The sequence below is a fragment of the Panthera onca genome, chromosome E2, assembly GCF_046562875.1.
Source record: "Panthera onca isolate mPanOnc1 chromosome E2, mPanOnc1 haplotype 2, whole genome shotgun sequence".
In the NCBI taxonomy this organism is placed as follows: Eukaryota; Metazoa; Chordata; class Mammalia; order Carnivora; family Felidae; genus Panthera; species Panthera onca.
This window is the reverse complement of record NC_138353.1, coordinates 9,035,283-9,052,026: the sequence shown is the minus strand read 5'-3', so window position 1 is coordinate 9,052,026 and position 16,744 is coordinate 9,035,283. Positions and strand designations below refer to the sequence as shown.

The following is a 16,744-nucleotide window of genomic DNA, read 5'->3' as shown; positions in this document are numbered from 1 at the left end:
AGGGGCCCCGCCGGCCTCAGTGACGCTGCGGCCGCCTCCAGCCTACGGCCCAGAGCTCTGGGGCGGGGGTGCGGTCGTGCAATAGGAAGCCGAGGGCGTTGCAAGCTTCCCGTCGGGCACCAGCTACCTGGCCCCGCGCCCTGCCCTTTGCATTCCCCAGACACCTCGGGAGCCCCCACCTGTGGACCCTGGAGCCCCCTTCACGCGTCGGCCATGCCTCTAAGCCGCACTTTGTCCATGTCCTCACTGCCAGGACTGGAGGATTGGGAGGATGAATTCGACCTGGAGAATACAGTGCTCTTCGAGGTGGCCTGGGAGGTGGCCAACAAGGGTGAGCACGCCAGGCGATGGGTCCTGGACCAGGAGGGCAGTCGGGGATGGGGGCGCGAAACTCTCGAGTCCTAGAGGACGGAGTTACTTGGCATGATACTCTTGGATTCTGGGCAAGGAACCTATGACTCCTGTGTCCTTGGGGAGGGCCGGGGTAAGTCTCCTGTACCCTGGCGGGGTGGGGATGGGTCGCCTGACTGTGAAGATGAAAGGAAGCTGGAAGTCCAATTGCTGGGTCCTAGGGAAGAGGGGGCCAAAATGAATGATTCCTAGGTCTCGGAGGGAGGCTTCCCAGAGACCAGAGACCTGGGTCCTGAACCGGGAAGGAGATGGGGGGTTAGCACTTTCTAGTGCAAAACTAGGGAAGTGGCTGGGTTTCAGACCTGTGGCCCTGGGGGAAGAGTCTGGGGATATAAACTCTGGATCTGGGAGAGAGCCAACAGGGAGATAGGATGCATGAGTCGTGGTGGCAGAATTTGGGGGCTGGCCACTTGCGAGTAAAGATGGGAAGGGCTGCAGACTCTAATTCTTAGATCTTAGGGTGGGAGAGAGTTGGTCTGAATGCCTAGACTCTGAAGGAGCGGAAGGTGTGAGCTCTGTTTCTAGGAGTACAGAAGCCTGCGGCCTCAGACACATGCGTACTGGAATGAGGGAAGGCTGGGAAGTCCTAAGTTGGTCAGGGGCTGGGCCCTAGGATGGGAGTGGCTGGGGACCTAGATTTCTGCGTCCCAGGCCCTGAAGGTCCTAAAGTTCGGGGTTTGGAAAACCAGCTGGGGTTTTGCTTTGCTGAGTCTTGGGAGAGAATGGGGCTGAGTCTCACCCCATGGCAAGCAGCCCTCGAACTGGGAGCCATGTATCCCCAGGGCCCAGGCTCCAGTAGGTAAGGAGGCTGAGAGCCCAGACTTCTGGGTCTGGAGTGGAGTTATGGGCAGAGCGGGGCCCTGCACGTGTGTTCTCAGTTGGGGAGAGGAAACTGGGGGACAGGTCAGCAGAGTCCCTGGGGGCAAGGAATGACAATTCAGGCTTCTCTTGGGCAGCTGTGGGAAGCTGAATCGGGCCATGGAGAGAGATTCTCCCCTACCGTGACCTAGAGCCTGACTGAGATTATAAACCCAGCTCCCAGAAGCTGGGAACTCAGGGACCTGAGTCCTGCTGATCCTTGCCAGCTTCTGTCATCCTTGGGACCCCGGCCCCTAATTCCCTCAGACCCAGGAGCCCGAGTCCCTAGCCCTTTCATGTCTCAGACTCCGAAGTTTAGCCTGAGCCCCTTTCTCCCCCTGAGTCCCAACCCCAGCCCCATTCTCCCTTAGACCCAGGAGTACTGCCCTTGAACTCCTATCCCATCATCTCTCTGACTCAGAAGGGTGGGCTCTCAGCCCCCTCCTCCTTCTAAGCCAGAGGTGTGGGGCCCCAGTACCTCCCATGGCCCCCTACCCTGCCCCAGGTCCCAGACCCGTGGACCTCGGCTGGGGCCTGCCCTCACGCACTTGGGCCCACAGTGGGCGGCATCTACACGGTGCTACAGACGAAGGCGAAAGTGACAGGGGATGAATGGGGTGACAACTACTACCTGGTGGGACCGTACACGGAGCAGGGCGTGAGGACCCAGGTGGAACTGCTCGAGCCCCCAACCCCAGCCCTGAAGAGGACGTTGGACTCCATGAACAGCAAGGGCTGCAAGGTGGGACATGGCCTAGCCGAGGGAGGGGAGGTGGGTGCCCAGAGTCAGGGTGGGAGCGGCAGCTGGAGAAGGGACAGCGGGGAGAGGGTGGGTAGCCCCACGGGGAGAGGGAGGCATGGACAGAAACATGGGATGAGCCAGAACTTTCCCAGATAGACACAGAGGAGGTAAGAAGACAGACAGACAGACAGACGCAGGACCCCATGAAGTGGGTGGGTGAACCCCAAGCTGAAGACATTGGTGAACGGACGGACCGACAGCAGGTGCATAAGACAGACTGAGAGATGGCTCCCAGAGGCCAAGATCCTCAGACCCACAGAGAGAAAAAGAGCGAGGCGGAAAGACAGACAGCCAGGTGGAACCCGGGGGGAGATGGGCTTGGGGTGAGGCAGGAGTGCCAGAGTGGGGGTTCTGGAGCCTGAAGTTCAAAATCACCTTCTCCACTTCCTGCCTGTGTGACCTTGGCTAATAAACCTACTAATAGCATCTACCTTGTTCGTTTTGGGGGAAAGGATTAATTGTTAGTTAATAAAGTCCTCAGCCCTGGTTCCTGGCCTCAATTAGTACTGTGTATGAGCTCTTGTGACCACGGCCATCGTCATCATCGTTATCATAAACAGCCGAGCCGGCAGTGAGGTGGACAGGCCGACCAAGGGAGAGACATGGATGGAGAGAGATTGAGTGTTCCAAAAGGTGGCCATAGCCCCAGGGGCTACAGCAATAGAGAGAGAGGCAGCCTGACATTTCCAGGAGAAGGAACTAGAAGGGAGAGGAAGATAGAGTACCGATGGAGAGAAGAGAGACAGGGGGCAGAGTTTCAGAGGAGCAGACCGAGAACTTAAAGATAGGAAGGGAGAGTCCCAGAGCCCCGGATGAGCACTGAGAGGCGGCTGCCTCCGGCGGAAAAGGCCATGATGTAGCAGGGTGGAAGGACAGACAGGTCTGGGAGGAAGAAGTACAGTGGTTCCTTCATTCATTCACAGCCTCTAGTCTGGGGTGGGGTCTGGAGTCCAGAGAGGCCGGGGACCACATCCCTAAGGAACCCTAGGACAGCCCAGCCCTCCCCCATGGCAGCTGCTCCCCACGTGCTGGGGGCCTAAGAATAGCGCCCCCCCCCCCCCCCAGCAAAAGGGCAGACGACAGCTGGGAGGGGGAGGGGTATCAGAGTCAGGCTCCCCAGGCTGGGCAAAGCCAGGTCCGGGAGGCCCAGGACTGCTTGCCGCCGGCACAGGGCTGTGGCAGCAGGCCCAGAACCTAGGCCATCATCTCAGGAGGAAAGCAGCCGCCCGGAGAAATGTGGCAGCAAGGTTTAGAAACATGGCAGTGGGGGAGACAGCAGCTGGTGTTAGAAAGGTAGCCGCAGAGTCCAAAGATGGGCCTAAGGGTAGAGGGAGGAGACAGCAGGTGACAAATTTATAGTGAAAGCGTCGGAAGCAAGGCAGCGGGCGTGGAAGAAGGTGGCAGCGAGAACAGTAAAAGAAGCATCCAGTGGGAGGAATTAGCAGCAGAAGGAAGAAATAACGGGAGAAGGCAACGGGCGGGTTCGCAAGACGGAAGTGGCAGGAGACACAGAGACAAGGCAGCCTGTTGGAGAAATGCTAAGGGTGGAAAAGCAAGGCAGTGAGGGGGCACAGAGACAGGACCGTGTGACATTCGTGGTTATAGGTAAGAGAAAGGAGGCAGTGTGGGTCGGGAACCAGGGTAGCGGTTATAGAAAGGAAGCAAGGTTTTCAATTAGCAGTAATCGCTCCTCTAATAAACCTCATTGGCTACGATACCGCCACTGCGCAAAGCTGGAAAGGAAGCGAGGCACAGGGAAAATGTAACAGCGATGGACAAAGAGTGTGGTGGGAATAACTAGCAGCACGTAGAGAAATAAGGCCGCGGGGGAGAAATTAGCAGCAGGTACCGAAACAGGGTGGAAGAACTGAGGCTTTAAGCCCCGACTGCTGCCTGCGGGTGGGCGGGCCACCGAGGCTGAGCCCAGGGAGGTGTGGCCAAAAGCCTGAGTCTTCCTGTGGGCCCCCCAGGTGTATTTCGGACGCTGGCTGATCGAGGGGGGCCCCCTGGTGGTGCTCCTGGACGTGGGGGCCTCAGCCTGGGCCCTGGAGCGCTGGAAGGGGGAGCTCTGGGACACCTGCAACATCGGGGTGCCTTGGTACGACCGTGAGGCCAACGACGCCGTCCTTTTTGGCTTCCTCACCACCTGGTTCCTGGGTGAGGTAGGCCCCATTGCTGGTCGCCATGTCACTCCTGACCCGGGCCCCAACCTACGATGGCCATTAGTCCCTGCCAGAGGGGGCGGGGTAGGAAGGGGTGGCCGGCTGGGGGCCTTGGGGTGGCTGGCTTCTCCCAAGGCATTCTGGGATTGTAGGTCCTTTTCCAAGCCCTAGCTCTGACCTTTGGGAACACAGACACCCAGGGGCCCAGAGGCTCAAACTCCCAACCCCAGCTTCATTCATTCTAATTTTCTCAGTATAGAAATTTTGAAGTGTTAGCTTTGGGGGGTGCTGGCCGGGCTAGAGGGCTTGCACCAGGACATTCTGGGAGTTGTAGTTCTGTAGTCTGATAGTGGCTGGACTTAGCTCTCAGAGGGGGCCCTGGACGGTTGGGGGTCTCCAGCCTATATGAGAACCAGGGATCCTGGTTCTGACCCCCTTTTAGGTTTTAAAAGGCTGAAGAAACTTCACGTCTCCTGCCCCAGGGAAACCAGTTTATGAATGGGCCGGTCCTAGGGCATTCTGGGAGTTGTAGTCCTTTAGCCAGTATTGGATGCAGCTCCACTCTTGATTGAGACAAAAGACTCTCCAGGAATTGCGTCCAGGACTTGGGGACACTACAACTTCAGACCATCCACTTCAGCCCTGCTGGCACTTAGAAGGTGGGGCCAACCTCTCCACCGCCCCCGGCTCCCATCAGCCTTGAAGGATGGGGTCAGCTGGCCTGGCGTCCCAGAGATTTACAGTTCCTTGTTCTAGGGGAATTGCAGCGGGCTACTATCCACTCTGTGCAAGAATGACGATAGATTTACCTCTCCCCTGCTTCCCTGTCCACCTTGGGGATTGTTGGTTGTCTGCACAACACACATGGAGACACAGTGGCCCTCTTCCTGTTGCCCCATAGTTCCTGGCCCAGAACGAGGAGAAGCCACACGTGGTTGCACACTTCCACGAGTGGTTGGCGGGCATTGGCCTCTGCCTGTGCCGGGCCCGGCGGCTGCCCGTGGCCACAATCTTCACCACCCACGCCACACTGCTGGGACGCTACCTGTGTGCCGGTGCCGTGGACTTCTATAACAACCTGGAGAATGTGAGCCGGGAACGTGTGGCAGACGGGGGGCCGTGAGTGGTTCGGGACAGCCCAAAGCTGTCCGGGAAGCCCAGGGGCGGGGGGATCAAGCTTCCTCTTCTCCCGTGACCCAGGGGTCCAAGTCCTCCACCCCCTCCTCCCTCAGACAAAGGAGTTCAGCTTCCAACCCCAACCACCTCCGGGACCCCGGAGTCCGGCCCGCCAAAGACTTCTCCCCAGTTCTTCTAACCTGACTGCCCTCCCTTCCCACCCAGTTCAATGTGGACAAGGAAGCAGGGGAGAGGCAAATCTATCACCGCTACTGCATGGAGCGGGCAGCGGCCCACTGCGCTCACATCTTTACTACTGTGTCCCAGATTACTGCCATCGAGGCTCAGCACCTGCTCAAGAGGAAACCAGGTAGGGAATAGGCTGGGGTCCCTAGACACGAATGAGGCAGTCTGTGCTAAGGCCGATACTTAGCTGGGTTTTTTTTTAACTGTAGAGAGCAAAGAACTACACCCCCCAGCCGGCCCTAAGTTGATGACCTGAATAGGGAGCTGCCTGGTTATACGCCCTAGAGGCTAATGGGAGGTGTAGTTCCTTTGACATTCATTTCAAAATGATAAAGTTACCTTATTGGCTAATGTAGTTATTGGTCTTCTGAAAGGGAATGCAGTTTCACTGGGTTTTGATTTTGAGAAGAGTGGTGTTGGAATCCGCTATTCTTTCTTTTTTTTTTTTTAAGTTTACTTATTTATTTTGAGAGAGAAAGAGAGTGAGAGAGCATGAACAGGGGGAGGGACAGAGAGAGAGAATCCCAAGCAGAGCCCGACGCGGGGCTCGATCCCATGAACTGTGAGATCATGACATGAGCCCAAACCAAGTTGGATGCTCAACCGACTGAGCCACCCAGGCACCCCTGGAATCAGTTATTCTTTTCGGGTTATAGCGCCCATTCTCAATGGGTGTATTGTGAGAACTACAATTCCCAGGAGGCCTTTGGCTAGCCAGCTCCTTCTACTCCTGGAGCTGATGGTGGTTATAATTTTTCATTGATGTATTTTAATTTCAAGGAGGATAGGAAATGATTGGGACCCTAAAAGAGGCTTGAAGGTTGAGGGTGTATTCTGGGAGAAGCAGGATGGGGATGTTTAAATCATCCCCAGTGTAGGGTGGGATAGGGGAAACAAAATAACTACAACTCCCAGAAGCCCCAAGGTAGTTCATTTCCCTGTGTGGTTAGCCATTTGCAGGGGCTGCTGGGAGTTGTGGTCATGCTTGTGAACGTAAGCAAGAGACTTTGGGCAAGAAGGCGTCTGAGTGGCAGGGCAGCGGGGCCACCAAGGGAGCCTCTAAAACCAAGAGATTGTGAAAGGAAAGGAGTCTTTCCTTTGTTTATTCATTCAACCACACTGACGGGTATGAATAAATGAAGATATGAAACATGGACCTTCTCCCCACAAATCCCAGATATCGTGACCCCCAATGGACTGAATGTGAAGAAGTTCTCTGCCATGCATGAGTTCCAGAACCTCCATGCTCAGAGCAAGGCTCGAATCCAGGAGTTTGTGCGGGGCCATTTTTATGGGTACGTGGACCAGATACCTAGGTCTTGGGAGAGGAAGGGGTTGGGAACCCAACTCATGAGTGTAAGAGATGGGATAGCTGGGGGCTCAGCCTCTTCCATTCCTGAGCGCCAGAACAATGGTGGAGTATTCAAGTATTGATCCCCATCTAGGGAGAAAAGAACTTCAACTCCCAGGAGCTCCCATGATGCCTCTGTACTGCCTAAGATGCTCTTTGCCCCTGTAGCTTCTGGGGTTTGTAGTTTCAAGGCCAGGGCTTCACCCTTGGCTTCACCAAGGTGGCTTCACCACCATGCCTTATGGCTTTTTTAGGCACCTGGACTTCAACTTGGACAAGACCTTGTATTTCTTTATCGCCGGCCGCTACGAGTTCTCTAACAAGGGGGCCGATGTCTTCCTAGAGGCCTTGGCCCGGCTCAACTATCTACTCAGAGTAAGGCCTGGGCTTTGAGAAGACAAAAAGAGGAAAAGGAAATCAGCACATAACTGGGGAGGGTGGGGGCGGGAAGTAGGGAAACCCGTGTGTGAAGGGAAAGTGTAGAGACCCAGAAAGAAGACCAGAGTCCCAGTGGGGATGATAACTCTAATTCTCCTTGACGGGAAGGAGCATGGCAGGGCCACAGTGGTCTTGATGGGTGGAAAAGGGTAGGTGGCTTCAGCCTTCTCTCGGGTGATCCTGACCCCCTCCCCCCACCCCACGCCTTTTCCTCTGCCCAGGTGAACGGCAGTGAGCAGACAGTGGTCGCCTTCTTCATCATGCCGGCTCGGACCAACAATTTCAACGTGGAAACGCTCAAAGGCCAAGCTGTGCGCAAGCAGCTTTGGTCAGCAGCCCTCGGCCCAGGATCCCTGCCATTCCCACTCCCAGCCATGTGCTTTGGGAGGCTCAGTTTTGTTATCTGGAACATGAGCAGTTTGCCCCCCAAAAACTCGTAGTGAAGTCACTTGCTTAAGACGCCTCTAGCTCAGGGGCAGTAAGGAGTCGCACACAGGACAAGTGTGACCGTACAACCAGGGCCCTGACATCAAACTGGCGAGGTCCCACTTGGGCCACTGACCCTTGGTGGCTTTGTGATAATTTCCTCATCTGCAAGAGCCATTCATTAGCCATCAGATAGTCACTGAGCACCTACCGTGGACCAGGCGCTGTTCCAGGCCCTGGGGACGCAGCTGTAAATGAGGACGATAAAATCCCTGCCCTCACCGAGCTCACATTCTAGAGAGATCTATAGAAAGTGCTCTGGGGTGCCTGGTTGGTTCAGTTGGTAGAGCATGTGGCTCTTGGTCTTGGGGTTGTAAGTTCGAGCCCCGTGTTCGGTGTAGAGATGACCACTTAAAAATAGACTCTTTCAAACAACAACAACAACAACAACAAGAAAGTGCTCTGGCAAGAAAATAAAGCAGGACTGGAATGCGAGACAGGACATGGAATGGTCAGGACAGGCCACACTGAGAAAGTTGCCATCGGGTAGAGACCAGTAGAAGAAATGAGGGAGGGAGCCCTGTATGTATCTGGGGAATAGCATTTCAGGCAGAGGAACACAGATGCAAAGGCCCTGAGGTATGTCTGAGAAACCACAGGGAGACCAGTGTGGCTGGAGCAGGGCGCTTAAGGGAGATGGGGTAGAAAATGAGGCCAGAGCTATGAGAAGATTAGGATTAGAGGAATGTCATTGAGGCTGCAGGGTGTCACTAGTTGCTAGCTTCACTTGGGCACATAAACTTTCCTCTCTCGGAACATCGTTTTCCCTTTTTATAACATGGGGCTTAGCATGGCCACCACCAGGACTAGTGCACGTCCTAATAATAGCTGACATTTCTGGAAGGTTTGCCGTGTGCCAGGCACTGTGCGTTGTTGGTCGTGACTTCATCAAGTTTTCCCTGCAGACCTCTGAGGTTGGTTCTATTTTTATCCCCGTCTGAGAGATGAGTCACCAAAGTCAGAGAGGGAAGGCCACCTGTCCCCCGCCACACAGCTGATGAGGGGCACAGGGGATTCGAGCCTGTTTCCCAGGTCCCCATCCTCCAGCTCCAAATCCCCAGGGCCTCTCCGCTCAGACCTCGGTGTAGCAGCTGACAATAAATGGCAGGTGGCATATATGTGATGCTGTGTCTCTGCCCCTTCTAGGGATACGGCCAACACCGTGAAAGAGAAGTTCGGAAGGAAGCTTTACGAGTCCTTGCTGGTGTGAGTGTCCCACCCCCAGCCCCGCATCCTCCTGGGCCCTGACTCCACTGATCACCCATTCCCAGATGCATACCCTGTCACCTTGCAGGGGGAGCCTCCCGGACATGAACAAGATGCTGGACAAGGAGGACTTCACTATGATGAAGAGAGCTATCTTTGCCACGCAGGTATGGTCTGGGCCCCCGAACAGAGACATGGCGATGCCCAGCACCCGCCCCGGGGGCAGCTTGCCGTGTTAGCTCTGACCCCAGAGATTGCTGGGGGCTCCGCATTACCGGCACCCTTATCAGGGAATCAATTGATTTTTTTTAAGGCTTATTTATTTTTGAGGGAGAGAGAGAGAGAGAGAGAGAGAGAGAGACAGAGCGGGGGAGGGGGAGGGGCAGAGAGAGAGAGGGAGACAGAATCCGAAGCAGGCTCCAGGCTCTGAGCTGTCAGCCCAGAGCCCGACTACACTGGGCTCGAACCCACCAGCTGTAAGATGGTGACCTGAGCTGAAGTTGGATGCTTAACGGACTGAGCCCCCCCCCCCTCCCGGGCGCCCCCCAGTGGCTCATTCTGGTACAGGGGCTGCTAGGAGTTGTACTTTTTTTTTTTTTTTTTTTTTAATTTGTAATTTCGTTGAGCCACCAGGGTCAGAAGATGAAAGAGAACTTTAGGAAGTCAACAAAGCCCACAGAAGGAGAATTACAAGTCCCCGCTGTCCCTGGGACTTGCTGCTGACTAGTTTCAAACTCATTAGAGCCAGAAGGTTTTAGCTAAAACACTAGCCGTTACCTGAAGAGCATTGAAAACGCTCAGCAACCGCTGTTTTTCTTATCCCACAGGCTGTGTGTCTTAGTCCCCAAACATTCCTGGGAGTTGTAGCTTCTTTAGAGTCCGGAGGTTAATGGAATTTGGTGGATGGGAAACCTTAGAAGAATGTGGCAGTAACAAAATGAGGACTACAAGTCCCAGCAGCCCCTGCTTCAGTCATGCTTCCCTTGCCCCAGAGGCTCCTGGGAGGGAGAGTTCTTTGATTCTCTGGAGTCAGGAATCTTTGGTACCTGTGGTCAGGGTGGGTGAGCCACTTCCCGGCGAACGGAAACCTAGGTACCCACGCTGCACAAATGAGGTGTGATGTGCTTTGGGCCAAACTACAATTTCCTTTTTTCTTTTTTTAAGTGTATGTATTTATTTTGAGAGAGAGTGTAGGGGAGGGGCAGAGAGAGAGGGAGAGAGAGGATCCCAACCTAGGTGCCCACGCTGCACAAATGAGGTGTGATGTGCTTTGGGCCAAACTACAGTTTCCTTTTTTCTTTTTTTAAGTTTATGTATTTATTTTGAGAGAGAGTGTAGGGGAGGGGCAGAGAGAGAGGGAGAGAGAGGATTCCCAAGCAGGAAGCGCGGGGCCTGACATGGGGCTCGAACCCAGAAGCCGTGAGATCATAATAAAGAGCCAAAATAAAGAGATGCTTAACTGACTGAGCCACGCTGTGACCCCAGATTACAATTTCTAATAGTCCCTAAGGCAGTCAGCCTCACTGAGGATGTGTATGCATTGCCACGGGGCTGCTGGGAGTTGTAGTTTCTTGAGCCCCTGGAGCTGACTGAAGGCGAGTAGAACTTTTAATGAGATGGAAGAGTTACAAATAACTACATATCCCAGCAGCCCGTGGGATTTCCTCGCTCTCGCCCCTCCAGTCACTCTTGGGAATTGTGGTTTCTCTGGGCCTTGGGTGGGAGCGGAAGTGGAGGGAATTACAGGATGGAGAGTAAAGGGAACTTGGAAAGAAGGCAAGACAGGGTTTTCATAAGAAAACTACAACTTCCAGCAGCGCCTGAAGCTTGCTGCCATATTGACAAAGTCTCTGCCCCCCATTGACTTGGGGGAATTTTAGTTCCTTTGGGTTTCTTTGATGATGGAGCCCAGAGTACAGAACCCAGTAACTACAACTCCCGGTAGTCAGGGGAGGCAGGTTAACGCTGGCTTTGCCTCAAAGACAAATGGGAATTGTAGTTTCTTTTCAGCTCATGGTGTGTTTTTGTTTAGTTATTTTTTATGTTTATCTATTTTTGGGAGAGAGGGAGGGCTGTCTGGCTGTCAGCCCAGAACCCGATATGGGGCTCGAACCCATGTACCGTGAGATCATGACCTGAGCCGAAGGCGGACACTTAACCGACTGAGTCACCCAGGTGCCCCTCAGCTCATGGTGTTCAAAGAGAAAAGTGAGCCTTTACAGAGAGAGCCAAGGAGGATATCTATGACTCCTCTTTTTTTTTTTTTTTTTTTTTTAAGTTTATTTAGTTATTTTGAGAGAGAGAGTGAGAGCGCAAGCAAGGGAGGGCCAGTGAGAGAGAATCCCAAGCAGGCTCTGCACTGACAGTGGAGACCCAACTCGGGGCTCGAACTCACGAACCAACTGTGAGATCATGACCGGAGCCGAAATCAAGAGTTGGCCATTCCACCTACTGAGCCGCCCAGGCGCCCCAGATATCTACACCTTCTAATCTCTTGGGCTTGTGTCCCCACAACCTGGTGGGAATTGTGACCTCCTCCCGGGTCAGCGTGGCTCACAGGGAATGAGGGAGCCCTCTGTCCCTTCTCTGACCCCCATCCCTCTCGTGGCCCCTGCAGCGACAGTCTTTCCCCCCTGTGTGCACCCACAATATGCTGGACGACTCCTCGGATCCTATCCTGACCACCATCCGTCGAATCGGACTCTTCAATAGTAGTGCTGACAGGGTCAAGGTGAGGGCAATGGCCAGGCTGGGTCAAGCATGGAGGGGTGGGGTGGAGGTAGGGGGAGCTGGGCCTCACGTCCCCCGTCTCCCCTGGTTTATTAAGGGATCGCTATGTTTAGAAAGGACCTTAGCACTTTAAGCGGACAGACTTGGATTCGATGCTTTGTCCTACCGCTGACTGGTGTGACTTTAGACAGGCTTTTCGCCCTCTCTGGGCCCCCCTGGGATCCCAGGGAGTTTGGGCTGAGCTCTTCTTTTTCACTGCTAGGTGATTTTCCACCCAGAGTTCCTCTCCTCCACGAGCCCCCTGCTCCCCGTGGATTATGAGGAATTTGTCCGTGGCTGCCACCTTGGGGTCTTCCCCTCCTACTATGAGCCTTGGGGCTACACGCCGGGTGAGTGCAGCATGGTGGTCGGCTCCTGGTCAGATGGGGCACCAGCCCCGGGCACGGCACTTGCCCGCTCTGTGCCCCAGGCTCTCCTTTGCGAAACAGGGACGATGGCCACGGTCTGTTGGCCTGCAGCATGTGTTTTTGTGACACGGTCGCTCATGTGATGTGTAACTAGAGGGCTGAGGTCACAGGTCACACGTGATTTCCCCCAGTTTGCTGCTGGTTGCCCACCCCCGCCCCCGATATCAACAGCTGAATACGTAGTTCACCAACACGACTGAATGGGGCCAAGTCTCTCAGAGGTGTCCCCAGTGCCCATTCGCTCCGCCGTCCTCTTTTACGAAGGCGTTGGCTCCCTTTATTATTATTATATTTTTTACGTTTATTTATTTTGAGAGAGACAGAGACAGCATGAGCGTGGGAGGGAGGGAGAGAGAGAGAGAGAGAGAGAAAGTCCTGAGCGGGGATTCGATACGGGACTCAAACTCACAAAACTGTGAGATCATGACCTGAGCTGAAACCAAGAGTTGGATGCTTAACCAACTGAGCCACCCACGTACCCTGGCGTTGACTCCCTTTAGACACAGGCTCCGGGTTGGGGCTTATTTGCACTTCTCCCCCGTTTGGGGACATTTTGCCGTGGCCCCAAACTCAACCCTTCCTCACACTCTTCAATCAAGATTGGTTTTGAGGCTAAGTAAATATCACAGTTGCTGTAGTATTTCTTTTCTTTTTTTTTTTTTTAAGTTTATTTATTTTGAGGAAGAGAGAGAGAGTGTGAGCAGGGGAGGGGCAGAGAGAGGGAGGGAGAGAATCCCAAGCAGGCTCCATGCTGTCAGAGCAGAGCCTGACACAGGGCTCAATCCCAGGAACGATGAGATCGTGACCTGAGCCGAACTCAAGAGTCCGATGCTTAACCGACTCAGCCACCCAGGCGCCCCCATAGTATTTCTTAACTTATGAGCAATTTAACAAACTTTTTAAACTGTGCTTGCATAATAATTGGGGTAATGATTTTGCCAGTTTCATTTCGGCCATGGTTACAGCGATGCATAGGTTTTGTGTGCTTGGCCCCAACCCTCTTTTTCTCATGAAGCCCCGTTATATTTGTGCCTGTGTTTGCAGGTTATGGAGGTTTTTCGGAACACTTACGTGAGAATTATTTTTTTTTTAATTTTTTCATGTTTATTTTTGAGAGAGAGAGAGAGAGAGAGAGGCAGAGTGCAAGTGGAGGAGGGGCAGAGAGAGAAAGATACAGAATCCAAAGCAGGCTCCAGGCTCTGAGCTGTCAGCACAGAGCCCGTCACAGGGCTCGAACCCACGAACGCCAGATCATGACCTGAGCCGAAGTCGGACGCTCAGCGGACTGAGCCACCCAGGCGCCCCTACCTGAGAATTGTAATAAACTACGTGAACCATTTTTCAGGCTTGTTTAAGGTATTCAGTGAGGCAGTGATGAGAATTTTTCATGTTTCCTGTCAAAACTACGTCCGGCACAAGAAAGTATCTTACAGGTTGTGAGGAACATACTTAGTAATTTACATCCTATCACCCAGCTCTAGATTTGTCCTCATTCTGAAGCCCTGGGACGAGTGAATTCCCTTTTCTGAACCTCTTAGCTTCCCCTCTGAGAAACAGACTATGATCAAACGCACTCACGTTCTGGTTTTGCGGGCTCAGTGATTTGCTCAAGTTGTCAGTAGATGGCGCTGTTGGGGCGTCTATTGCGATTTCAAAGCGCAAAAGGGGAAAGCTTAAGTAGACCTTTCTCACTCCTTCCCGCAGCTGAGTGCACGGTTATGGGCATCCCCAGTATCTCCACCAACCTCTCCGGCTTCGGCTGCTTCATGGAGGAACACATTGCAGACCCCTCAGCCTACGGTCAGCGCCCAGACCGAGAGCCGAGACTTGGATCCTGGGTGGGGGAAGGGAAGGGCTCCTGGGCCCCGGGATGGGGAGAGGGGTCCTGGTGCCCCAGAGTCCCCGGGAGAATGAAGGTTTCCTTAGTCTGATATCTGAGCCCTGCCCCGTCCTGGCCCCCACAGGCATCTACATTCTGGACCGGCGGTTCCGCAGCCTGGATGATTCCTGCTCGCAGCTCACCTCCTTCCTCTACAGCTTCTGCCAGCAGAGCCGGCGGCAGCGCATCATCCAGAGAAACCGCACGGAGCGCCTCTCAGACCTTCTAGACTGGAAATACCTGGGCCGGGTATAACCGCCTTCTTCCGGTCTCTGATTTCTCAGCCTCCAAGGCTGGCGCAGGGGGCCAGGGGTCGCCTACGCGAAACAGTTGCGCTCCCTTTAAGAAATTAACCATCTTTTGCTGGTAGACCGCATTGGCCAGCGTTACCTTACTTGCACGAAGTGCGTGGCCAAAGAGGTACCTGACCTAAGACCTCTGCCCCTGTGAATGGGGGCGTGGCTCAGAGACTGTCCATTCACAGCTCTGCTTATCTGCTTCAGGGGTGGAGCCAGAAAGATAGTCGGTATAGGGGCCGACTGGAAGGTGCCAGAAGGTGCTCCTCTGCCTAAAGAGTGTGGCCTAGGGTTCGCCACCTTCTACATCTGCTGGGGGCGGTGTGTGGTTCCCTTCTGCTGACGCTCCCTCCTTTTCTTTTCCCTAAGTACTATATGTCCGCGCGCCACATGGCGCTGGCCAAGGCCTTTCCAGAACACTTCACCTATGAGCCCCACGAGGCTGACGCGGTGAGTGGACCCCGATCTCTCTGATGGGCCCGGAGCTAGAGGGCTGGGATGGGTGCGCGTCCTTGCAGGAGTGGGAAGGCCCCGGGGCAAGCTGCCGGGCCCTCCCACACCCCACCTGCTCACTCTGGGTTTGTGCTCACACCCCCGCAACGCAGACCCAGGGCTACCGCTACCCTCGGCCGGCCTCCGTGCCGCCATCGCCCTCGCTGTCGCGACACTCAAGCCCTCACCAGAGCGAGGACGAGGAGGAGCCACGGGACGGGCCGCCCGACGTAGACGGGGAGCGCTACGATGAGGAAGAGGAGGCCGCCAAGGACCGGCGCAACATCCGCGCCCCCGAGTGGCCGCGCCGCGCCTCCTGCGCCTCTTCCACCAGCGGGAGCAAGCGCGGCTCCGTGGACACAGCGCCCTCCAGCTCAATCAGCACTCCCAGCGAGCCCCTCAGCCCCGCCAGCTCCCTGGGCGAGGAGCGCAACTAAGTCCCGCCGCCCCACACTCCCCGCCCATCCTGCCTCCCTCGTCCAGAGGGCGGACGCAGAATGGCACTGTTCCGAAACCCCACTCCACATCCCGAACCCGCCTTGGGGTCCGCAGCCCCGTCCCCTCCGCCGTACACTCCAGCCCTTCTAGCTCCTCTCTGGGAATCCCCGACACTCCGGAATCACAACGCCGTGCCTTTCCTGGGTTCCAGAATGCATACACTGTGCCCCGGAGCCCTTCGGGCCTGGCCTGGGCCTCCTCCCTCCCCGGGAGGGCCGGGCACCTGCCGTCACCCTGCCATGGTGCCAGGGGTTTTAGGAAACCTGGTCTGTTGTCATACAGGCAGGAGGCTCCTGGAGCCCTTGTGGCTTGCTGATTTTCCAGCACACCGAAGATGCCATGCTCAGCTGTGGCCTGGGGGCCACCAAGCTCTGGAGACCATGTGGTGTCCCTGTTAATGGGGCAATCAAGTCCACAGCTGGGGCACTTTCAGGGACTTAACTGAATCCAGAAGGTCCTCCATTTCAACTCCAGAACTCGGGCTCCAGACCAGGGCACTCGCGTCCTTACTCTGATCTTAGCCCTTGTTGGGGTGTCTGGCTCTGCCTGGAGGGCCCCCCCACTCCTGCTCTCCTTTTTCTCCATATTTTGGCCAATGGGAGGTGGGGGGTGGTACAGAACCACCTGGCTTCTCATTCCTATTGGAGAACATGCAGTCTTGGTCTAGATGCCTTTCTGGCCTTTTTTGAACCAGACCCTGTACCTCCTTCCCTGAGAGTCTGAGCTCTCCCCCCTATCTTGAGATTCCCGTGCCCTCCAGGGAATCCCCTTGCTGAGGACTGAAGGGGCCGTCTTCCCCTGCCACAACCTCCGACCCCTAGGCCCACCGTAAAACCACTGGGTTCTAGGTCCCGGCTGCCGAATCTGGAACCTCACCACTGTGCTGCTTCCCGGTCCCTTTCCCCGGTCTAGAATGGAACCCACTTGGTTCTAGAACTTTCATATTTACCTCGAGGCTCTTCCATCCTTAAGCTGTGTCCTGCCCCCCAGCTTTGGTGAAAGGGAGGGGCCCTTCACGCGTGCTGTGCTGTGTCTGATGCACCTGCTTTCCAAGTCGGGAGGGCAGAAGAGGTGTGATTGATGTGTGTCCAGAGATGAAAAAAATACATCTATATTTAAGAATCTGAGGTTTGGTCCACTGTGAGGGCTTGCTGGGCCTCGCTGCTGGCCCCTCCCTCCTCTTGGCTTCTCTCCCTCCTCTTCGCCTCCCGCTGCCGCACTACTGGGTCTCTGATACCCTGTCTCACTCTGCAGTCTTGGAGAGGCTTGGGTTGCTGTTTTAGATTCTAGTTTTATTCCAGGGGAA

The 16,744-nt window shown here is 55.0% G+C and overlaps 2 protein-coding genes and 1 pseudogene across 3 annotated transcripts in view; 2 read left to right on the top strand and 1 right to left on the bottom strand.

Moving 5' to 3' along the window:
- The window catches only part of CYTH2 (cytohesin 2), a 69,273-nt gene that overhangs the window by 22,524 nt on the left and 30,005 nt on the right, over positions 1 to 16,744 (top strand). The window lies entirely within an intron of this gene.
- GYS1 (glycogen synthase 1) lies at positions 7 to 16,560 on the top strand. Its single transcript, XM_060651689.3, has 16 exons — positions 7 to 331; positions 1,830 to 2,011; positions 4,042 to 4,233; positions 5,135 to 5,320; positions 5,575 to 5,719; positions 6,773 to 6,890; positions 7,201 to 7,321; positions 7,606 to 7,712; positions 9,017 to 9,076; positions 9,165 to 9,243; positions 11,694 to 11,807; positions 12,069 to 12,195; positions 13,978 to 14,073; positions 14,238 to 14,401; positions 14,818 to 14,898; positions 15,054 to 16,560. The coding sequence occupies exons 1-16, from the start codon at positions 214 to 216 to the stop codon at positions 15,375 to 15,377; spliced, it is 2,214 nt and encodes a 737-aa protein (XP_060507672.1). The 5' UTR covers positions 7 to 213; the 3' UTR covers positions 15,378 to 16,560.
- LOC132691394 (U4 spliceosomal RNA) lies at positions 3,730 to 3,806 on the bottom strand (annotated as a pseudogene).

Coding starts and splice junctions, on each gene's coding strand:
- GYS1 (XM_060651689.3), top strand. CDS start 214: ATGCCTCTAAGCCGCACTTTGTCCATGTCCTCACTGCCAGGACTGGAG. Junction 7,322..7,605: donor GGCTCAACTATCTACTCAGA/GTAAGGCCTGGG, acceptor TCCTCTGCCCAG/GTGAACGGCAGTGAGCAGAC. Junction 14,899..15,053: donor AGCCCCACGAGGCTGACGCG/GTGAGTGGACCC, acceptor CCCGCAACGCAG/ACCCAGGGCTACCGCTACCC.